Source organism: Anabas testudineus, chromosome 17, assembly GCF_900324465.2.
Source record: "Anabas testudineus chromosome 17, fAnaTes1.2, whole genome shotgun sequence".
In the NCBI taxonomy this organism is placed as follows: Eukaryota; Metazoa; Chordata; class Actinopteri; order Anabantiformes; family Anabantidae; genus Anabas; species Anabas testudineus.
Genome location: NC_046626.1, coordinates 4507334 through 4531610, shown reverse-complemented (window position 1 = coordinate 4531610; position 24277 = coordinate 4507334). Strand labels below are relative to the sequence as shown.

Here is a 24277-nt window from a genome sequence, read left to right as displayed (position 1 = left end):
CAGGTCATTTGTACTGTGAGGCATTCAGGGACAGTACAGTGTGTGGGTCTGTGTTTTAAAACTAAGATAAACACAAGACACAAAACTCAATAGACATCCATCAACCAAAATATCACCTTAAAAATGTTGTTTTCAGCGTGTACGGCATTTTGCATCAACAATAGTCACCTCTTCTCCCCTTTTTCAAAGAACAGGAGTAGATTCACTGCTGTTACCTTTAATCATCTCCCATTCTGAGTTGTAGGAATAAGAAGATGACAGATGAAAGGCAGAGAGAGGTAACAGGAATGGCCATCTGATTGAAGAGGGTATATCTGGATAATTCTCCCTGATTGGAGTCTCTGGCTCTATCTCCTCGCTGAAAACTGCTAGTTAGCCTCAACTTGGCCTCTTTGTCCTTTTGTGCTTTCACCTCCCTCCTCTTCTTCTCTTCTTCTGTTCGCCAAAGCTGGACACCAACTCTAAAGAGGCAGCAGAACTTTAGTTTTCTTGGGAGTGCAGTGGTGTGGTGATGGTATCTTTATGTTCTGTGTTTTAACCACTTTTCTTCTTATGATTTAAGATTTAATATTAGATCTAGATATTCGTCTGTGGAAAGCAGTGCACATTCTTCAATGAAACTCCTCATAGGTGTAGTAAAAATAGTTTTAGAAAGACTTTTCCATCAGATTGACTTTGAAGAAGGAGGCACTGAAGCTGCCTGCACACAGCAGGTGATCACAGACCTTTTCAGCCTTTTGCAGTTGGAGCATCTCCCCGAGCTCTTCATATTGTATTTCACTGTGCTGACCTGGCTGATCTGCAGCTGATGGGCTTTTGGTGAAAGAAGTTATTAAATCCAATTTGAGTCCAGCTGTTTTAACATCTGATTGTTAATAAAACACATTTTTTTGCTGACTGTTTTTGCATTACAAATATGGAGAACCTTGCACATGTGCAATTATTTATTCTATAGTTATTCTGTTTTTCAGTGGCAAAACAAACAGCTGCCACTGACACTGGCACTTATATAACTAGTAAATGCTTGCAGAATAATAAAAAATACAGATCTGTGACAGCGTTCAGTATCTGTTTTAGTTAACTCCTGAGAGAAATTTTCGTTTTTGCTAAATGCTCCACTGAGTTGACTTGTTGCTAACATTGTTCAATAATCTGCTTTTTGGTGCTGGGCCGGTGGTGTACATTCTGGCGTTGGATTCTTTTTCTAGAAAACTGTCTATGCTTTGAACCATAATAGTAAAGTCGTAGTCCTCAAAACCAAAATGCACCATAAGAAGCCAAAAAGTGCTCTGTAGCGCTGCAGAGCTGGGGGATGATTCTCTGAGGGTTGTGTGAAAGGGGCTCCTTACACTACATAGGTTAATCTGTTAACACACAAATATGATGTTTAGTGCAGCTTTAATGTATTGTGGGAACTGAGGAGAAATTATAATTTAAAAAAAATTATTATATAAATGTAGTTTGAGTAAACCTGTACAGTTTAGTTGATATTTATTAATTCAGATCCGTTACCATGTGTAGTGGCTGCTCTGGGTGCAGCAAGCAGATGTTCCCTTGGTGTTGGGGTCATGAGACAAACAACAGCAAAGGCCCCACAGTAACAGATGCCTGTTCACATTCATGACTATTAGCCGCTTCCCCTGTGGCTGTCATGCAATCCAGATATCAGCTTATATGCCTCACACACTCATTAACACACATTACTTCAACTGGATTCTAGTGTAGCTCTCACTTTTGCCCTCATACACACTAAACTAACAGTATTTAACTACATACACTCTCTCATAGATTGCATAAACTAACTGACCCTGACCTACACCCCTAGGGGGTTTCCCATGCTATTTAACTGCTGCTTTTGTTGTAGGGGTCTATAGCCAAGCCTGGCACACCTTTTAACTTACAAAGACCATTTCAGTTGGAAGCCAGTGGCTGCGGAGGCCTAGGGGTGCTCAGTATGAATGTGTATGTGTGTCTCATGGTGGGAAAAACCAAAAGGCTATGATCAGACCCTCCTCAATTGTCCAGTTCCTGTTCTTTTCTTTCCTTTTCTCCTGCTTTCCACCTTCAAAACGTCTTTCAGTTTGTCCCTTGTGTCCATTTTTTTTATCTCTGAAAGCTGAAGTTTGACTGTTCCCTGAAGATTTATGTGAATCACTAAATAAAAATAAAAGCAGCCCACTGTGGTGTTTTGAAATGAGGTTGCTATGCATGCTAGTTAGAAGAACCTTTGGTAGTCTGACTCAGTGTATCGAATCTCCAGTGTGAAACCAGGCACTAGGTTTTAGTGTGTTGCCAGGTGACTGGTTCAGCTGGCTCAATAGACGACAGCACAGCGGTAGCTGGCTGGTGAGGAAAAGGATGGAGAATGCTTTTGATATCAAATACCACAAAGCCAGGAAAGAGTCATTTTTCCAATAGCTGAGGAAGACCACGCAGGGCTTGCCACCGCCAGGTCTAAATGCTGCAAGCCCTCAGTTTTCTATTGAGGGAAAGCACATTTTTTTAAGGCAACAAGACATAGATGTATCCCATAAATGTTGTGAAATCATTTGAAATGTGGATGCTATAGTCTATTTTCTTTGAGAAACTCTGCAAAAAATTCAGGATGTTTACATGCATTTAAATAATTTGAATAGAATCAGATTAAGGCAACACATAGGAATGAAAATACCTTGGTTGGATTAGTTTCTAAGCTGTTGATCTGCATTAACATAACCCAATTAAGACACCTAGATTTTTGACCACTAATTACCAATCAGCTAATGCTAAATAGGTATAGTCTTAGAAAGGAAGTTTAAATTGAAATAACTTAAACAACCTGCTAAAAGACAGATTGCTAAAAAAAATGTGCTTCTTTCAGTGTTAGGAATAATGTTTGACCTGAATAAATTGAAATCTGCACTTCTTAATATTTTATGTAAACGGTGGTTCAAATGATTCTACACACAGTGGAAGGTGTTGCTCATAAAGGCAAACTCATGAAAGAATTATCACCAAAATATGCACCAGTTTTTGTTTTTTTTTTTGTTTGTTTGTTTTTTAGCATCTTTCTGCTTTTTGTTTTAGTTTTGTGGCTCACAGCTTCAGGCAGCTATTTCCTGCAGAACAGTTCTGATAAACCCACGTATAAGCTATTTTCCCATTACAAGCTAAATGTTTTGTAGTTTATGAATGATTTACTTTTTCTCTCTTTGTTTTACCTTCTCAATGTCCTTGTAGTCACGTCTTCCTCTTTGCTCCCTGCAGTAATTGTATCATGGCTGTCTGCTATCTTGAGGGAGAGTTCCTCCATTCGTCTTTCTCTACTCCCTCAGGTTCTCACACTGAAAGGACCTCTTCTATTGTTGTAAAATGGTGTGCATGGGTGTACATGTCTTTCTGTGGTTGTGTGGACAAATTTTACTTCGATACCAACATAGTGAGGACATTTCCTCACAACTTCAAAAGGCTTCGAGGGTTAAGATGTGTTATGTAGACCTATAATAAGACAAATGTGTGCATTTTCAAAGAGTGTTTATGGCATTATAAAGTAACTTGAATGTTTTGGTGTCTGAATCTCTCAGTTTTTCTCACACACACATACTCTCACACTTACCCCGGAGCCTGAAAACTTAGAGCTTCTCTTTGTGGCCCATTTTGCTGTCGCTGCATTGTATGGTATTTCATTCTTAGCTAATGATCACGCTTTGACTTCCTATTACAGAGGCAGTCAATGGTCTTTTTTTCTATGGAAAGTACAACAGAAGATATTTGAGCTGCAGACAGGGCTAAGTTTCCATCCATGCATACACTCAGACAACACAGCGTATGTATTCTCAGCACCGATGAGACGTTTGTGCCCTGTGGGTTCTAAGAGAGACCAGGCAATTTTTGTGTCAAAGGAAAAAAGCGTTTTCCTTAATACAGGGTCAGGTTTCGATGATCGAGGCAATGATGGCAAAGCACAAAGACACACTGAAGTCTGGTCAACATGGACATGTGTGCTCTTTAATGATCCTTAGTCTTTGTACAAGAAAGGAATAAAATCTGTTCCATCATCAAACTCTTCTTTAATGTTTGCAGCGCTTGTCAAGGGCTTACCCTCACTACTCTTATCTCCGCTCACTTGGATTCTTCTTTAATAGTCAACAAGCCTCAAAGTTCTTGCCTCCTCATCACTGCCATGACTGGCAAAACTGATCTTCCTGCTATATTAGGATTTACTATTCTCCATCAACCAGTGTGTGCATGTGTGTGTTTTTCAGTGTCCATGTGCATGTCTCCCATAGTGTATGAGTATTTAATTTTTGTGCTACCTTCCTCAATTTAAAGGCACAACTAAGGAAGGCATATCAAGCTTCTATTTGCTTGATCAAAACTCATATGAACTAAGCAAACCGATAAGTGCCTGGGCCCAGTAGATGTATTTTCAGCAATATGGTAAAAGCATGAAACTAAAACTGAATGTTGAACTACACAAAATCCATATAAAGATTATTTTTGGCTCTCTGTGGGCTTAGCCTCTCTACATGCTCTTCATAATTTCCACAGGGAGTCTGATAAGATGAAACTTTAATGGCCCCAGTGGGGCAAGTGGGTCTGATCACAGATTTACCCTACGCATCACCGTGCATTACATTACATTTAGCATTTAGTTGAGGCTCTTAACCAGGGAGACCTTTTTCAGTGCCTCTACTTTGTCAGTTTCATGTGAAGTAGGTTTTTTTTTTTTTGTTTTAAAAAAAGCACTACCTCTACTTGTGTTTTGAATTGAGAAAACTACACGTCTGTGCAAGGAGAATCCTCCCAGTGTTTTCTGCCAATTTTAAGCGATAGCAGCAGAGCCTGTGAGCTAGCTGGCCTCTGTGCAAGGCCGTCGCCGAGCACTCTGCACTGTCTTTCCAAGCTCTATTCATTAATTCATTTCTTATTGGGAAGGAGATAACAGGATTAGTGCTCCAAGCATCCAGGAGTCAGCAGGGAAGGAGGGGGACCCTTTAACCCTCTTCCCTCCTGCAGACAATGGGTGTGTGTGTGTGACTTTGTGATTTTGTGTGTGTGTGTTTGTGTCCTTGCCAGATGGGAACAGTTCTCTTTCCACCAAAATCGGCAACACACACACACACACACACACACACACACACACAATGAAACTCATCACATTCTGCAGCTATCCTCCTGGTTTTTGTCCAATCATCCACTTCTCTCCACTGTCTGCTGGCTTCTAGCATGTCTGTGTTGACAGAGCCAAATATCACTATGTTTGGTCAGTGGTTCCAACCAAACAGTAATCATTAATACTGGTTATTGCTGAGCCAGTAAAGTTGCATAAAATACCTTCTTGTGGAGATGATATTGGCAGTTGTCTCCTCCGAGACATGAGAGAGACCATTGTGATTGGCTTTCCAGCTTAGCGAATCACTGCACGAGAAAGGAAATGGATAAATAAGCAAATGACAAAGGGGCACACACCGCCCTCATCTTTATTCTATCTGAACATACCAAACATGATGAGATTGTCACAGACTTTGCCATATTTAATGACAAATACAGACTACTGCCACCTGCTGGCATATTATGTCTTGTCACGCAGGCGCAGAACAAACTCTTTGCAATGTGTTCGAGTGCCAACGTTCAGCCTTTTTGCTGCCATGATATCAACTGGTGCGTCTCTGGCCTTAGGCTCTGTTCAGGTTTCTTTTTAATGTACTTGAAAAGCACAGCCCTTGTCATTTGCTTGACTGGCGAAGTATGTTTTGCAGCACGGACAGGCACCAAGGGGTGATGTCATCCGACAAGGCTCTGTATTGGCCAGTGTATTGGCCAGATATATGTACATGCAGACATGTACAACAGTGTATTCCTGCTGTATACCTCCAGTTCAACGTGATACTTGTACAATCCTGCGTGTGAGTATCATTTCCCCAGAGTGTACTTCATCGCCTCACTGGCATATTAAACAACACACTCCCACCAATGCAAACAGCAGCATTGTTTTAACGTGGAGCAAATGTCCGTCTGAGTGCAGCCTCACTCGCCCTGCGTTCCTTTCTGACCCCTCCCTCTGTTGAGACAGAGTCTATTGCCTCCTCTCACTGTTACTGTGGAGAAACCAGCAGCATGCGTTCTAGGAATGCAAGCACACACACATTCCTACGCTCACACATACATACACACACACAAACGGTGCCCTGCCAGCTTTGCGGGTCATTGTATTTGGCACGTGGCCACTATCTCCCCTACGCTGCACACACACACACACACACACACACACACACACACACACACACACACACACACACTCTCACACTCGCCCCCTGCCTGACTCCTGCCTTGGCAGACAGCTCCTGCTGAGTAAGGAGGCCCTCGCTCTCTCTTTCTGTCTCTCGCTCTCTCACTTGATCTCTTCTTTTTTTTTTTTTTTTCATGCCTCTAGTTTCTTTTCAGACCAGTCTTCTCTCCTTCCCCTTTTATGTTCGCACAGTGGTCTCATTTTTATCTCTTCCCACATATTTCACACATCATCACCCTACAGAGAACAAGTAAGCCAAAAGGCACTCCCATTTTCACCCATTCTCCTGACGCCAGCGCCTGGTTCTATCAAAGCCTTCAAAAGGGTTTTACCGTCAGCCGTATTGCAGCATCGCTAAGCCTCTCTGCATGCTTTTGAATTGACACGTTGTAACTGGATGTGAAGATTTAACTTTGTCCATTAGTCATGACTTTATTCTCCTGCTGGCAGTAATGTCTCAACAACTAAGATTAGAGGTGGGGCATTGGGGATTCAGGCAGCTACATTTAGCCTTAAGCTATAGATGATGTTTCACAATGGCAGGTAGTGTATGGCCTGGTCTGCCCCCCCCCCCATCGGAGTGACTCAGATATTAATTACAGACATAGGCTGCTGCAAAAACAAGAGTATAGCTTTAGATGAATGAGGGTTAAGCTTGAATATATAGAGATGCTTTCTTAAGCATACGTTCAGCAGCCCATTGGGTGCTGTGTTAACGTCATTCGCTTTGACCATTGTTCAAACTCATACACACCAAGCATGCTGACTGTTGATTAAGGGATATGTACATTGAACGATGTCTGAGTCACTGGAACAAATGTTAAGCTGTTTTCTTAGTGTAACCGAGCAATGACTGGTGTTCAGTAAGCCATATAGATAATAACAGTATTTAGGACCTAGTGAAAAATGGGCAGGCGGGGTATTTTTTTACTACCACTGTGTCCTGTCTGAGATGATTGCACAGGTACTCCCAGAGGGGTTGGTCCAGGTATGAATAATATGGTCAGGACTCCCTCCGGCTCATTCTTTAACACAGTTACTAGAACGAAGAAGGTACATTTTAGAAGGAAATGAATGCTTTGATTACCTTGCTATCCTTTTGCTATCATGTGCAAAGTATTCCACCTTTGTCAACCAATGTTTCCTCTTTACTTTTTGATCCTTGAGTTGGACATCTAAAGCTTTGATGGTACCAATCATTACATTACTACATGCTATAGATATGTGTCTAAGTAAGGCATAGGAAACTATAACAGTAAGTATAATAGACTTTCAACTGTATAGTGTGCTGGGAAACCAAAAATAGAGAAGAGTAGGCAAAAGAATTGCATTATTAAAAAGTTTTTGCATTTCACGAAACCAGAATTTGCCAGGCATTGACTCAAAAGTCTGAGAAGATCAGTTTTCCGACTACCCAGTGCTACACTTGAGGTAAAATCCTGTCCCAAATATTGGTACCGCTCCTTCCACAGTGGCTAGTTGAGTCTTGTTCAAGTTCCTCTGTGTTTCTTTACCCGATCTTGTTTCAAAGATGAGAAGAGGATCCTGTTGTGTCTCTGTGGTGGAGCCTGGCACAGCCTCTTTTCACTGGGGTCTGATGAGCAGAACTCGTTTTAAGTGTTGAGCCTCTCTATGTCTACCCCCCCTTGTCTTTATACCTGACAAGAGAGGGAGAAATTGTGTGTGTATATCTGCGTGTGTTTTCAAATGTGTGTTTGTGTGCGTTTCATTGTCATGCCAAGGACAAGCGGGCCTGTCCCGTGCCAAGTGGTGCCAAGCCAGCTGGCTGTCGCTCATGCTTTGTTTTGCACTATGCTCTGTATTCAGCCCACAACACACATTGTTGTGAAGAGCCTTTCACTCGTGCTCCCTCCCTTATCCCCTTTGTGCGTGTGTGTGTGTGTGTGTGTGTGTGTCTGTGTGTCTGTATGTGTGTGTGTCTTTTATGACTGTGACCTTGATGTGGGGAGAAAACTAGAAACACGAGTGGGCCAATAGAGAGCAATAGAGAAAATTAGAAATTAAATGCTTCTGCATGTAATTACCTATTTGATATTCACCGGTGTTTGACTTTGGGCATAAAGTAACTCTGGTTTCCTCTGCTGTTCTACATAAAGAGATGAGTGGGCACTGCTTGGCCTCTTGTGAGATCCTGGCCATCTTCTGTCTGGTTCTCCACTGGGTGTGCTGTTTTGATAACAGATTTGTAATTCAATGGTTAAGAGGAAATGCATTTTTGGATTAGTCTGTGCTACTAAGCATAAGTGTAAAAGCGTCAGTATGCTTTAGAAGAAGTACTTGTTGAATAGTGGAATAGAGTCTGAAACCCCAGTTCTACTGTCAGAATCAAGGGTGTGTTGTCCAATAATGTGTGCAACATTCTGAAAATGAGCTTTTGATGAGCAGAAATGTACAAGTGAATCTTTTTTTAATCCTCTGTGCAGCTGCTTCATATCATTTTGGGAGTAAAACAAAACGCAGTGAATGACTCTTTCCTTTTAGCACTTGTGTGAAAGACAAGCTGATCTCTACTGTTATGCAACAGTCATATTTTAAAATCCTTTCATTCAGCTGTTTGTAAGAACTATGGCAGCATTCTTTTATAATCTGAGCAAAGGAAGTGGATTTGACTGACTTTAACTGCTGTGGTGGAAAGTTGGTCCTTCCCTTGTGGTGGTCAAAGAGCGGGCATGTTTAAAGTATCTATTCATGAATTTTCATGAATTTAGCCCTAACCCTCAGTCCGCCCCCCACCCCACCCCTGTTACCCTCCCACCTCCTGCTGCCTCATGTGTCCAAATCGCTTTTTAAATCTACATAATTTGGGTTGAAGTGCCTTTCAGATGGCCTTCCCTGTTCTGACACTTTCCGGAAACAAGGGAGAGACACACTTATTAATCAGGCTCTCATTGTGTGTCAGTGTGTGTGTGTCAGTGTGTGTGTGTCTGTGTGTGTGTGTGTGTGTGTGTGTGTGTGACAGAGACAGGTAAACAGAGATGGCCGCATAGGAAAGCCCACAGTGGAAGATGGATAGATAGGAGATGGATTGGTGAATTAGAAAGTGTGTGTGCGCGCGCGCATGTGCACGTGCATGTATATGTGTGTTTGTGTGAAAGAGAGACAAAATGAGATGAGAAGGAGTCATGCTGCTTTTGCATTGTGGCTTTAAGAAAGCAAAGCCAGACTACATGGTGAGAGGTTGGTCGCAACTGCAAGCTGCCGCAGTGGTTTTAGAAAATGAAATAGATGCTCAACAATTTCATGAACATGCATATAATTAAAATTATTCTTGATTATTTCTGTTGTCAGGGAGGAGGAGACAAGGAGAACAGGATACTTTGTCTTTTAACACATGGCCTTTCTGTCAATCAGCCTTGCTAGAGTCGTCATCCTCCACTTGAGAACCATTTACAGTGCCATTAACATTGCCACACACTCACCAGTGGCACGATGTGAGTGTGCCATCTGCCGTTAAATGTGTTTCCACTATGCATGTTGCGATAGGTATTTAATTTCTAGGCAAAAATTAAGAATCTTTGGCTTGTGTATCATAAATTTGACCTCACATGCAACAATTAGCTCACTGTTCTCTTCCCTTCTCAGCTTGACTAACAGGTTTGTGCCAACATGGGCATGCCTACCTTTGTTTGGCTGATGTGATCTTAGAGCTTAAGCATACCAAAGCTACATTTAAACAGAGACTTTATGAGTTCCGGAAAGGAAAAGAAAAGAAAAGAAAAGGTCTATGTGGAGGTCATCCAGCAGCTCTACTGGAAGCCTCTAAAGAGGAGATTTGAAAACACCCTCATCAGACTCCATTCACCCAAAGTAGTGAATTAAATTAGGTGCATGGAAGTCAAATAAAAATCATGTCCAGTGAAATCAAAATTTATTATCATGAGGCCTTTTATGTAATCAAGCACGTATTAAGAACATGAAGACCCGCAGTCTCCCTTACAAAATTGAAATGATGATGGAAAAAGTGGACCAAGGTTACTGACTTGGGCCTTAAAAGGTTGTTTGAGCCACTTCATGTTGGAGCACAGGCTCTTTTTCTGGGACTCTGCCCCCCCGTAATTAGATTTTATTGCTAATGGCCCATGCGCTCTGTCTGAAAAGATACAGAAATGTACAACTGAATACAATTGACATATATTAAAATCTTTGTTCTGCATAGATGATAAAAGCCAAAAGGCCAGAGTATGTCTTCTATTGATATTGGATGACGTGTTGTCTAGTAAGTGAAGTCCAACTGTTGCATACCTCTCACCTCGCCACATCGGACAACTCACTTTGTGAAGTTGGTGTGAACTGCAGATGCAGATGCTGTTAGACAGTCCAATAAAAACCGACTTTGTAAGCAACCAAAGATCCAGATTGGAGCCCTAAAGGCCCCCACGTCACAGGAGGGGTCACCAAGGGAAACCATTTTGAAGAATGGAAACTCTGTGAAGAGGCACAGAGTTTCCCTGTGCTTTTAGGTCTTTTATGTGGAGTTTTTCAATCAACTACAAACAACCAATGGCAGCTCTTGTTTAAAAGTACTGCAAATAGAGATCTCTTAAAATTCTCTTCGCCTTTTTCGGTTGATAAAGCATTTATCTGTTTATGCTCTCTGGTAATATATGGCTTTAATTTGTGGCTGAAATGTAGTCTATTGAACGCACAGGTAAAATCAAAGACTTGGCTTGAAGAAATCACTGAAGAGTAAAAGAATGTAGGTTTCACAATAGAGGTTTTTAATGCCAGGGGGAAAATACCAGGAAGCCGGGAATGACTGACAAATACTGTTGCTTCATCCTCTTGACAACTGAAGAGAATAAGGTGTCTGGTTTGGAGTCAAATGAGTCGAATGAGGGTTTTACATTATGTCTTTGGAAAGGATTTGTTAGCAACTGTTGTCGTTCAGTTTTAGGACAAGGGTCATTTGTTTGGATGCCTTTTTCTTGAGTTAGTCTGAAAAATGTAATTGCTGTTTCAGCATATCTTAAATCTTTATGTGGTCATTTACATTTGTATTAAAGCAGCTGTAATTGATTCAGCTGGTTATTAGACCAAAACAAGGAGCTAAAAGGCGCTATTACAGGCATCAATCTAAGATGAATGGCAGACTCAATGGATAATTCTCTAATGCATTGCCACTTTTATATTACACAATTGGTTATGCTAATGTGCTAATAAAAATATTGCCTCTAATTATCCTAAGTAAATAAATGTTGAAATCAATAATAATAATATGGATACAATGGATAAGAATTTGTTACAGGTGTTCGTTTGAAAGAAAAAAAACTAAACTAGCATCACATATGCTTGCACTGTCACATGCACACACCCATACAAGTATAGCCCTGGGGTTGTTGTTCCTTGCCCTTCACTGTTCATACACAGGGGACTGGATGGCTTACATCACTGGTGGTTCAATCTCAAGCTGTTCCTGCACTATGTGAATCCAGACTATTGTGATGGGAAATGATATGTGAGAGTTGGAGTGTGTGTGTGTGTGTGTGTGTGTGTGTGTGTGTGTGTGGCACTGTTCTGAGCCAGGCCAGCGAGTGCAACCCCCCCTCCCCCATTAGTCCTATATTACCAACTCGGTGACAAACGACCAAGACCCATCGTAATGAAGAAAGCAGAGGACAGATAGAAAACCACATCCAGGGAAACGGTTGCATTAATGGAGAGACAGGAGAAGAGAGGAGAAAAAAGAGCAACTGAATGAGTGAATAGAGTAAGTGATAGAATGGTCTGTCTGGCATTGTGTGTCCCCCCCAGAGCATGTCATAAAGGTCTCTCTCTCTCACCCTGGCCATGTGTGAGAGAGACTAAATGAATGTCTAGTCATTGGAAACGTTTTCTTTTGTAAACTCAAGTCTCTGCCAGAGAGCATTGTGGGATATTGTTTACCAGCCTCCCCTCCTTTGTTCTGCCTGTGTGTGTGTGTGTGTGTGCGCAAATGTGTATTCATTTTGTGAGTCCTTGTGTGACAGTTGACATTATCAGATGATTGCTCCCCTGACTGTGTGTGTTTGTGTGAATATTCACATGACAACATATTGGATGGCTCCTAGTGTGTGTGTGTGTGCGAGCGTGCATGCATTGATGGACAGCTGTGTGCTGGTGTGTGAAAGATGGTATTTGATGAGCGTTGGTGTGGATGTCCGTGTGATGATTTTCCATTTTAAAAAGCTGCCTGTGGTTTGACAACAAGATGCTGTAATGTGTTTAGAGTGTTGCCTGTCACTGCATGTCACTTGTTGCTGACTTAAAAAGTCAATTCTCATAGCTGACTTCAGAAACCTCAGTGGTACTTTCTGACAATGTGGTTGCTTGAAGATCATCACGTTTATTCCATTTTCAAATATAACAGCATGTCCTGGAAATGATATTGCAATATGACTATTCACTTTAGTCATTCTCTGAATCAACTGCTGGTGAGAAATAGGTCACACAGTTTCACACCCTGTTCTACAACCACTGTCCCAACATCAGAAAAGTCTCTTGGTGCATCCACACTTTGTTCAGACTCATGGAACTTTATTCCTCATCATAGCATAGAGAAAAGCTGAACGTTTGGTAGCTGGTAGATATCTATCTACCCAGTTGTTATTTTTAGATTTAGCAGTTGATTGGACAAAAATAGCATAAATTGGTCATAAGAAAGGTAATGTGTTCCAGGAAGTTCCCCTGCATTGGGGCTCTCCATGATGCCAGTGAAATTAATATAGCAAAATAATGATGTAAACTGTAAATCTTCTCTTGGAAATTAAGCTTGCTGTGCAGCCTGGCTGCAGTGACAGATACTTCTATTTGGGAAAAACAAGAACCTTTGCTGAAGAATAAAGCTGACTTTGTGAAGCTAGAGCTCAGTCTGCATCCAGTGTTATGCTGTTGTGGCTTTGTGAAGAGAGCTGTCTCCTCTTCTCACTTACACTCCATTCACCTGATACAGTGAGATCTGTTGATGGCACTATACCTCTTTTTAAATGTATTTAGAAACTTTAGGTTTATATTTTCCCGATGTTTGCCTGTGTGCCAGTCCCTCCCTCCAGTAGTGCCACTGTCATCTCCCCTGTTTTCTGGTTTTCTCCACAAGGCCTTCTAACTGGTGTCTGCCTGCCAGCAGCGACTCGCCCATTGTGGGGCAACAATGGCAGGCGAGGCCCCAGCCTTGAGGCCTACAGGCCGGGTTATAGAGGGGGGCGTCATGGTGGGCAGTGCTTTTGGAGGAGGGGGTGTGCGATGTCCATGAAAGGCTGACTCTGTGGGGGCAGCCAGAAGCCAGGGTGAAGCCAAGAAAAAGCAGGTCACATCCAGATTAAGATTCAATGTATGTATGTACAATTGTCTGCGTATGTCAGAAAACTGCCCTCAGTTCACTGTTGCTATATGTGCAAGCAGGGAGTAGGGATTCTTAAGATTCTCAGTGTGTCATGTTGGCTCGCCAGCAAACATGGTAAGAGAGGCAAGGAAGAGGAGGAAGAGAAGTCCAGAACTAGAGAGGCAGAGGTAAAGCACAATGGGGGAGAGCAGAACAGAAATGCATGCGGCTAGGAGAGGAGGAGGAGGCTGTAATCAGTGTCTGGCCCTCTTCATTACCCAGCTTCAGCTGTTTTGAGCTCAACACACCTTCAGGGTGTGTGTGTGTGTGTGTGTGTGTGTGTATGTGTGTGCATGGAGGGGGGGGTCTGCTTAATGGGGCAGCAGTAGCATCATAATGCATGCAAGACAAAGCTGATTTGGTGAAGCATGCTTCCTTTGTGTTGCTGTTGCATTTTGGGGGGGGCGTCTGTGTAATGCACACACATGTGCTCACAAACATACACACACACACATGCACACGCAATCCAATCCCCCTCTGTTTTGGGCCCCATCCCCATATGGTGGCTTGGCTTGATGAGAACTTGATGAAGTCAACCAGAAGTCCCCCACCCCTCTGTGTGTGTGTGTGTGTCTATGTGTGTGTGTCTCTGCAAATCTGTGATTGCTTTTCAGCTAATGGATAAATGAGAGTTTCACCCTTGCAGAGCTTTTGTGCGTGTGTGTGTGTGTGTGTGTGTGCACACTCAACAGCGAGAGAGGTAGGGGGGGCCATGTGTAGATCGTCAGCTTGTATATTGGCTTGCAAGCTGTTTTCATTATATTTCATTATTCATGTTTCATGCATGATTGTGCAAGGCGAGCAGTGATCAGCTCTACAGGGGTGGAGGCTAATCGAGGGGAGGGTGGTGGAGAAGTTTCTAAACTCAGACATGCAGACGGTCCAACAAAACCACAAATGTCACGACTTTTGCATGAGACAAAATATTTCCCAGAAAAGAAGTGAAGAAAGCGTCTTGTGGAAGTGGGACCAAAAGATCACCTCACAGCCTACAAGTCAGTATTTACTTTCGGATTTGCCAGCAGTCCATATCTGAAAAATACTGCCTCTTTTGTTGAGTGTGAACCCCAGTCAGACTAGCTGTTACTATGGCAAACGGGCAGCCAGATTAACCAGTAAACCAATAACATTTATTTTCATTTCCCTGGCTATGCTCCCAATCCAAACAGTGATTCACCTTCAACAAATGTTAACATCTAAAATTAACTGTCTGCAAATTACTTTCAAGGCAGAAAGTGTTTCTGCAGCTTTGTTTGTCACAAAAACACCAGCCTTTGCCACAAAAGCTTGTTGACGTGCAGCACTAGAGCCAATTTCAGTCACTGCGACACATCAAAAAGTTGCTTAATTATTCATATTGTGTGTGTGTGTGTTTGTTTGTTTTTCCTAATTTTGTTTTTCATGCAGTGTGCCTTTCGCCACAAGCTGCGAGAGTGTGTCTTCGGCTTGTCAGGCCTAGGTCAATATTCACTTATTCTGAAGCGTCCTTGAAGTTACTTTTGTTCAATCTCCAGACATTGATTTGGCTGCTTTCATCAGATATCTTCTTTTTAGCTGTACAGTAAACAAAAACATTGATTAATAAAGCAGGATTTGTGTATCAAATGTTCAGCTTTGTGCTCAGTTGTGTTTGTGCACAAACTACAAATGCTCGGCTTTGTGCCTCCTTCCTCTGTGTTTCTGTGTGTGTGTGTGTGTACGTGTGTGTGTGTGTGTAAACAGTGCCGGAATGAGCCTTTTCTTTCCTTTGTGCTTTTGTTGCTACCTCGCCGTTCCCTGTGTTGTGTCCGCCAACTCAGAATGGAGTCATTTTGTCTCCTCCAGTTCCTGAAATGAAATATAAGCCTCTTAAATGCATACTTATCTTGCCCTGCAGACTGCGCTTGAAGAACAAACACACACATGCATGCACATACACACACACACACACATGCACGCCCCAGCTAAGGAGGCATTGTGATGCCAGCCCTTGTTCCTAAGACAGCGGCTGCATGCATATGGCAGATGGTTGTTCCTTTGCTTTGCATGCCGCCATATTAAACAAAAACCATGGGTAAGGCCACGGCTGGTTTAGGAAAAGGGCAAAGTGCGAGAGAGACAGAGAAGGAGGAGACAAAAGAGCAGCAGAGGGAGAGATGGAGACAACAGGCTTGGCATACGTAAACACAAGTATGCGTGTGCACAACCACATTAACATTGTCTGCATTGCTTATGCAAAAAGACACACACATTCTCCTAAATTGACTCACAAAGATAACCAGAATACACTCATACTGTACATTCCAGATGAATGGTTTGCTGCAGGGTGGGAACTTTACATGTAATACGTTTGTGTGTGTGTGTGTGTGTGTGTGTGTGTGTGTGTGTGTGTGTGTGTGTGTGTGTGTTTGTATGTGTAGGGGTGGGAAAAAAATGTGTTGCGTGTGTGTAAGTTGATGTATTTGTAATTGAAGAGTAAATGCAGTGCGTCAACCTTTCACAGCTGTTGGCTCCTTTCACATGCTTACATGTTAGTGTTTGTGAGTCCATGTCGCACATCTTCTGTAGAACTTGACAGCACATTTGCATGAACAGATAAAAAGAGGTCATCCGTTTCTTGCTTCTGGGTGATATTTTTTGGTCTTTAGCCATATTTGCTGTCTGGTTTTCATCTTGCATCTCTTTTCCATATTTAACTCCACCTGGCTGATAGGACACGAGGACACAGGTGCTAGACCTGTTTGATTCTACCTTCATATGTCATTATATCCCTTCATAGCTTGCTTGAAGGATTTACACATAACAGCTGATGCAGAGTAACAGGAAGAAAATAGAGTGGAAGGTCCATGTTTTCTACCCAACAATGAATGTGGCCTTAATTGCGTGCAGGGGAGTGACATGGGTTTGTTTCTAAGTGTTTGCAGCTTAATAAATTGCTTTTGCTTGTCTCTTTGTAAGTGTGGCCAGAAAAGGCAGCAGCACAACAATGCCTTTATACTAAAAACAGAGCAAACAACAGGCCGGAACAAATAACGCAGCCGTCTTATCTCTAATTTAGCCTTGGGTGAACAGGGTTTTACACACTGCGGAGAAAGGACAGCTGATTGTGTACGACACGCACATACTAAGGCCCTTCAACTCGGCTTCACCACAGTGCAGCTTCAACTTTGTATTGCATAAAATGTACTTCTTGTATCTGAAGCATTTCTGCTCTTCTAGCTCACCGTTATTTGCTGCTGTACTCTCATGCAAAGCCGAAAGCAGCGTTTATGGCTTTTCTCCACTCCACGTAACCTTCAGTCTAGTGTTGTACATGCTCACAATGGCATGAGTCGATCAAGCAGCTCTCCATTAACAGCAGACTTTGTGCAAGTCTTGAATTGGACCACTTAGGTTAGGAGGATGAAGTCCTTTATTGAATTTGCCTCCATCCTACAACTTTTATCTAAAGTCGTGTGTGTGTGTGTGTGTGTGTGTGTGTGTGCGCATGCATTCTGATGAGGTTGAACAATGTTTGTCTCTTGAACTTCTTTTCAGAGTAATTTATGTCATGTGCCACCTTCCTTCCTTCTGCATTTCTTCTTTCCTCTGTTTTTTTGTCCTCCTTTTCGTCGCCCTTTGCTCAATCAGTTAAGGAACTCGGGGCCGGCGCGTCAGCCTTTTGCTGATTTCCACCCGTGTCAGCTCTGTCAGTTCTGCAGTCATTCCTTTTTTGTTGTTTCTGCAGTGACGCATCAGCTGAAAGGGACTTGATTAAACCTTTCTCTCGCATATTTTCTTTCTGTCGTCTTCTTTCTCCCCCTGTCTTTCCTGTCTCCCTCTTCTCTCCTCCCCCTGTTGCTATAGAATGGAGCAAATCAGGGAATCAATTCGGTGTAATCATGACAAACGAGTCCCGGTGGTTAGCAATTTTTTTTCTTCTGTGCATGTGTGTGTTTTGGGACAGGGCTGCTGGGATATCACAAATGAATCAATCAGCTGTTATCACATCAACAAAAAATGCATGATGGTGGATGGATAGATAGATGTATGGATTTATGGATATATGGATGAATGGGTAGGTAGAGGGGAGGAAAAGACTCAGTGCACCGATGTGTGTGTATATGCATGTCTGCTGTGTAGAGATAGATGGCTGATTGAATGTAGTGCCATGTGGGTGTCTGTGTGCGTGAATGAGAGCGATTGAGGGGAGGGTGCCATGTTAACCTTGGAGCTATCACAACAGATGGGAGATGGGAAAGGCTGCAGGCTGCAAGAGTTGTGCTGGCTGCTGGAGGAGGATGAATCCTCGGCTACCTTTAGAAAGGGGCAGTGAGATTAGAGAAGTAAAAAGTCTGTAGTGTTTTTTTGTTGTTGTTTTTTTCTGCTGAGATGCAGTTTCTTGATCAAAGTTGCAAGTGCCACTTACGGAACAAGCATAGTTGAAGTGCACAGACAGCGTAGGGAGTTAGAGTTTATACACTTGAGGAGGACTTTTATTTAGTTAGGCGTTTTGTGTAATAAGCTAGATCAGGAGGGACACACAAATTATTAATGTATATAGAGAGTGCACATCTGTTGCAGTACTGTTCATCCAACAGTAAGAGACTATACCATAGTCCCAGTCAGGCCAGGTGACTTGTCTGGAAGAAACGAAGACAGCTAGGGAAGAGGAGTGTATTATTTTGTTTCTACTATATCACATTGTCAAAAGAAAAAAAGAGGAAGTAGACGGTAAATTATTTAATGTGTCTCCATGCATTATCAGCAGCAATACAATCTGAATAAAGACTGTCTATAATAAATATGCAAATGAGCAAGAATGTGTAACATAATTTTTCATGATGCATTTTGCTGCACAAGTATGCATCAAACCCTCCTTGCGTAGATGTTGCAGATGTTCCTCAGAGGGCATGAAGGGTCAGTTAGTCCCATGAGTAGAAAATGATGTGAATCAAATACTATGTTATTATCCTAGCAAGTTACCAGACAAATTTGAGCCTCTACAGTATGTGCAAACACCCAGATAAGTTACTTTATGTAGGTTTTGCCTGTAGTCTACCACCTGTCTACATCTCTTTACCAAACAGGGGATGCAGTGATCTTGTGTGGGTGTCAAAATGAGAACGCAGTATTTGGCAAGATGTGTTCGGTGTAGGCGCAGCCATGTGGGCAACATACATGAGTGGAATCAGCACTCTTCTCCTGAACTTTAAAATCCACTCTGTGGGGTAGACAGGGTTTGTCTGTGGCGAGGCTTTGGTTGTATAAGGTCTATTTGTGTGGGGGTGTGTGCGCGCACACTTTGGCTCACTGCCCGGGCTCCATCTCCCCAGCTGATTAGGGGTTAATGGCATATGAGCGTGGGGAGCTCTCAGGCTCCTGATTGGTTGACTAGCTTCTGTGTGGGTGGAGTTGCCGCCGAGTGACAGATGGTGTACAACAGGGAGGGCGGCAAGGGGGACTGTGTGTGTATATACATGACATCAAGGGGGGAGTCACTAATTACAATAGAAATGTACAATGGTGCTCTCTCCAGTGTTTCTCCTCGTTATATGATACAACTCTGCACCAGGATTTCTCCTTTTTACACATGTACAAATAGACTTATATATACTATATAGATTATAATTAATAAATAGTTTTATTCATTTAATGGGTATTCTTATTTGACAAGATAAATGGGGAAAACAGTATCAGCAACAGGGTTACATCTGGGGTTTGAATTCACACAGCTCCACATGCAGCTCTGGGTGATTTGCAGACCACACAGTAAAAGTCTAATTGCGAAGAAAAATAAATGGCACACACACATACGCATGCTCTGTCAGTGGCAGAGAGCGTGTGTAGGTTTTCCAGGAAAGCATGCCTGGATTAGGCCTGATGGTTGTATTTGGCAACAGTCCCAGTCTAAACGCATTACACTCCTAATTCACCTTTGTTAGAAATTCATCTGTTTTGCCGAATGAGGCGCGAAGAGTGTGCGTGCGTGTGTGAGTGAGAGAGATAGAGATTAACTATATCTGCTGTGAATATCACTGATGAGTTTGCGTTGTTTCGGTCTTTATGCTCACTGTGGCATTAAGAACAAAAGCAGACAGGCTCTGAAAGGTTGTTTTGTTTGCTGAGTTTGCATATGTGTTTGTGTGTGTGTGCGCGCGCACGTTAGTATGTGTGTAGACTGATGCAACATCTTTTTATCAAGTGTCATTGCATCCCCATCTGCTGAAGATACACCATCTCCCTCAGGCTTTACACACACATACACACAGAGGCACTCTGTAAAGGGGTAAATGCTACAATGGACAGAACTATGGACAGAATAGATATAATAAACTGTGGGGGTACTGCAAGGTACTGTCATAGATCCCCTTCTGTTTATATTGTTATTTACTGTCTACAAGTTTGAAAATCCTCTTTTGTGCACCCTAAAGCACAAGAGACTTGACTGAGGCATGAAGGCCCCAAACCACTAACTTACCCAGATAATTAAACCCACCAACATTAAAAGTGTGATACTGGCAAAGGATAAAGGGGAGGGGTGCCAGACAGAAAGACTGTGATCTTAGTCTAAGCCATTTTAGACTTGTTTGAAAGGGAAAAGAGCAGTGGTGTCACCATCACATTCATTCCTATGGCCTGAGCAACAATAGGTTTTACCCTGACAGACAGGCCTAGGTCCAAAAGAGAAAGGGAGAGCCGCATTCCCAGCTGCAAGAAAGACTTGATACCAGATATCATCTACACTCATCTGAAATTCTAGTGGATTTCAGTAGACAAGTGCTACAATGACTGATGACTGTCAAGACATTATTTAGACAGCTTGGAGGGAAGATAGCTCTCAAATGTTCCCTCGATGCTTTTAGGAAATGTACTCTCCTGAATTTTTGCCTGATTTATTTATTTATTTAGCTCTCCACAGTGATGATTTTCACCACTGGAATATCAAATTTGGACTCCCTCACACTAAGCTGTGGTTAGTGCAAATTGGCTCTACAGGTATATCCATTATAGAGACCGAGGGGAGGAATGGAAAGCCTTTTTTCTGACATTTATGATATTACCATGCGCTGCAGGACAGTAAAATTGGTTGGACAGGCATACTCGGTGGGAGAGAGAAATTTTAACAATTTGGAGGACTCTTCATGTCTATCACTGGCAGATGCATCAGCCTTTCTCTCTCTCTCTCTCTCTTCTCTCTCTCTCTCTCTCTCTTTCTCTCTCTGCAGCCTGATCTGTCAGTGTCTCACTCATCCTTCCTGTCATCATCAGATGCCGTGCTTGTCCAACTAGACAGTTTGGATTGGCCAGAATTTTATTTTGGAAATACACAAGTGTATTGGTTTGGGCCTTTGAGGTTGGTCAGTAGGTATGTGTCAGTATGTTAGTACTGCATATAGTACATTAATAAGTTAATGTCTTGGCATGAAGCCATATAGGTCAGTAAGTCAGCCAGTGGTGCACATGTGGCTTTCATGGCTATGCGGCCTGCTGGCGTGTGGGTACGTTGGTGGGTATTTGAATGGTTCAGCCACATGCAGACCAAAAATAGGACTTCATGTTGCTACAGGTACCAGTAAGAAAAAGAAAATGCACAGTAGTTCATAGTGGTGAGATTGTTCATCTGTGTATTATTAGAAGTGTAGTATCATCCCTGACACTCATTTTTTGTGAACAGTGGATTTAGCTATTTACATAACAAGGTGTTCTGTTCTTAATGTGTGCTTTCGTGTATATGATTGACCAACACAGCCAGATGACATCACAGGAAAACATTCAAACCTGGCTCAACTGTTGTTGCAATGCGTTGTGTTGACATCTGGCAACACATTGCACTGACTAGTCATATGCTCTACTACGTGCAAACATGCATGTCGAGTTTGTAGCACTACAGCAGCTCTGATGTTAGCTTAACATAAAACATCCAAGTGAGATTCACACTGTGAGGTGTACAGAATTTAAATTTGGGTAAAGAATCCCACTTGTTTCAAATCACTATTGATATCTGTAGACATCCTGAGTTGAGGTTTTGGTGCCTTGATTTGCATGATCCCAACTGGAGTTCTTTAATTGTGTTTTTTTAGCTCTACCTGCAGTAACACGCACAACGTAGGCTATTATGTTTGTTTTAGTTTTTTTTTTAGGTCTGCTATTTTTGGTCCTAGCTCAGTCCAAGTGAGAGTTTTGAGTCTTGCTCTAATTTGGTGGAAAGCCGGTGGGCAGTGTAGTGGTGACAAGTGTGGACCAACTTTGTTCAGCTGGTGTCTGGACAGTCGGTGTGCAACAGTCTCCCCCCTTTACTCTCCTGTAGCTTCATATCTTCGTCATTGTGAAAGCAGTTTGCAGTTATTGCATCTCTTTTTTTCATTTGTGCGTGTGTGTGTGTGTGTGTGTGTGTGTTCACAACATTTGTTTTGGAAAGCCTGTTGTGGGATTTAGCCAGGGAGATGGCTTAACATGCGCTTATTAGGCTGCTCTTCCATGCTGGCCCATACCCCAGAAAATAATTGTTTGTGTGTGTGGGTTTGCATTATTGTTTGTTGGTTTGTCAAAGCATTAAACATGTACTTTTTTTTACAGCCCATGCCCAAAATAGCCATATTATTGCTTTCTAGTTAGCTTGCTCACCCTGCCTTTATGTCTCTCTCTCTTTCCGTCTCTATGCTGCCTTTCTAGCTGTGAAAGAAGCAGTGGGGTCTCTATGGTTTGTTGAGATACAGTAATCCATTGTGTACACACACACACACACACACACACACACACACACACACACACACACCTCACCTCATAAATAATTGACCTGTCACAGTGAGATGACAGGACAGGGCAGATACACTCTCCCTCTTCTATTCTCTGTTCTCCTCTCACATTTCTCCTCCTGTCTCGTCCCCTTTATCCTCTGTTTCCTCACTTGCCATTCTTCCTCTCAGCCTGCTTTTTCTTGCATATTTATCTATTTGTCTTCTCAGTTCTTATTTACTCTCCACATTATTTATTTTAGTACTTGTGCTATGAAAGATCTCTGCAGGCATTTAAATGAAAAGTCTTCATTTAGTTTTTATATTTTACAGAATTAAATTGAAGTTTAATTAAGTAGCCTGTAGCTCTTTGTTCAAAATTGGCACTTTGTCTTTTGGCTCTGTGTATATTTCTTTTTTTTGGTGTAGATTTCAGTAGATGCTGATGATAATAATGACTGTACTACGTTTACTTCAAAATCAAAAGTCAAATTGAAAGATGGCTCTTAAATTTCTTCTATCACACTTGATGTAAGCCTCCAGGATATCATATTTGCCAATAAACAAAACAGGGAGGCTCTTTAAATGAATCCGCTTAATATTTGATATCAGTCTTTAAGGACATGAGCCTGCAAATACATGGAGTTGTTTGTCATCATTGAAGAGGTAAATATTCTGTGGCCAAGTGAAAGCATGTTCCAGGTAGATGTTAAAACAGACAAAACAGCTTAATTTTTTTGTTTTAGATAAGCCACTTTTACCTAATTGTGTCTTGTAATTATTACAGCTCATGTTACACAGCCCTTTGTTATGCTTTTTACTTTACTGTCATCCAGTAAATAGTAAAGCCCTCTAATGATCTCTTCTTCTTTTTATTTCTTTGTGTCTTTGCAGGGTTTCACCTCAGTGGCACAGTAACCGAACCTGCCACATCCTCAGAGCCAGAGGTCACCCACAAGGTGGCCATCAGCTTCGATCGCTGCAAGATAACCTCTGTTACCTGTGGCTGCGGGAACAGAGACATTTTCTACTGCACACATGTGGTAGCGCTTTCTCTTTACCGGATTCGTAAGCCAGAACAGGTAATAACAACAATAAACCAAACACACCTAAGATCTCGCCTCATTATCCAGAAAACCAGGATATAAAGATGCCGTATATATACAGCTGCATTTAATTAATAACTAATTTATATTTAGACTCTATCTTTAGTGACATGAAAAGATCAGAATTTCTTTTGTGTTGTCATTTTAAGCACATTATATTTGTTAATGAATGCAGAAAACCATGAAATTCCAAAGAGTTCATATACTCATTCTTGCCACTGTAGTTGACATGGCCAACTCCAACACTGACATATCTGTTTTTATACAGGTGAAGTTACGGTTGCCCATCTCAGAGACATTGTTCCAAATGAACAGAGATCAGCTGCAGAAGCTGGTCCAGTATCTGATAACAGCCCACCACACTGAGGTGCTGCCCACTGCTCAGAAATTGGCAGACGAGATCCTCTCCTCCAACTCAGAGATCAACCAGGTCCATGGTAAGAGGACAGCTTGTTTTCGATGTGTTGTGTCATTTCTTGTCCGATTCATCCACCAGATCCATCTAGGACTGGTTTTAGATGCCATAAATGCATGTGGATAAGTAGGAAAAGACAGTGCTTCTTAGTTCTCGAAAGGTTCTATCCATGGAGGTGCTGTCCGTCTCTCTACAGTGATATCTACACAGCAGCAGGACAGACTTAAAAAGATTTCAGACTTGAAACATGCTGCATGCTGGCCTACAGGCTGCCAGCCTGATTACTTTAGTGAAGCAGCAAGCCAGGCTTCAAATGGCTCATTTGATTCCTTAGTTCCCACTCTCTACTCACTGCCTTCTTCCAGTCAAGGGAGCTGTGTGAGGGTGTGGATGCAGCAGAAAGTGGGGAGA

General features: G+C 42.2%; 1 protein-coding gene across 1 annotated transcript in view; it reads left to right on the top strand.

Moving 5' to 3' along the window:
• zswim5 (zinc finger, SWIM-type containing 5) overlaps positions 1–24277 on the top strand; it is a 53863-nt gene that overhangs the window by 14641 nt on the left and 14945 nt on the right. The window contains exons 2-3 of the mRNA XM_026374526.2: positions 23240–23427; positions 23720–23888. Coding sequence (XP_026230311.1) covers positions 23240–23427; positions 23720–23888 — 357 coding nt within the window. The remainder of the gene's footprint in view (positions 1–23239; positions 23428–23719; positions 23889–24277) is intronic.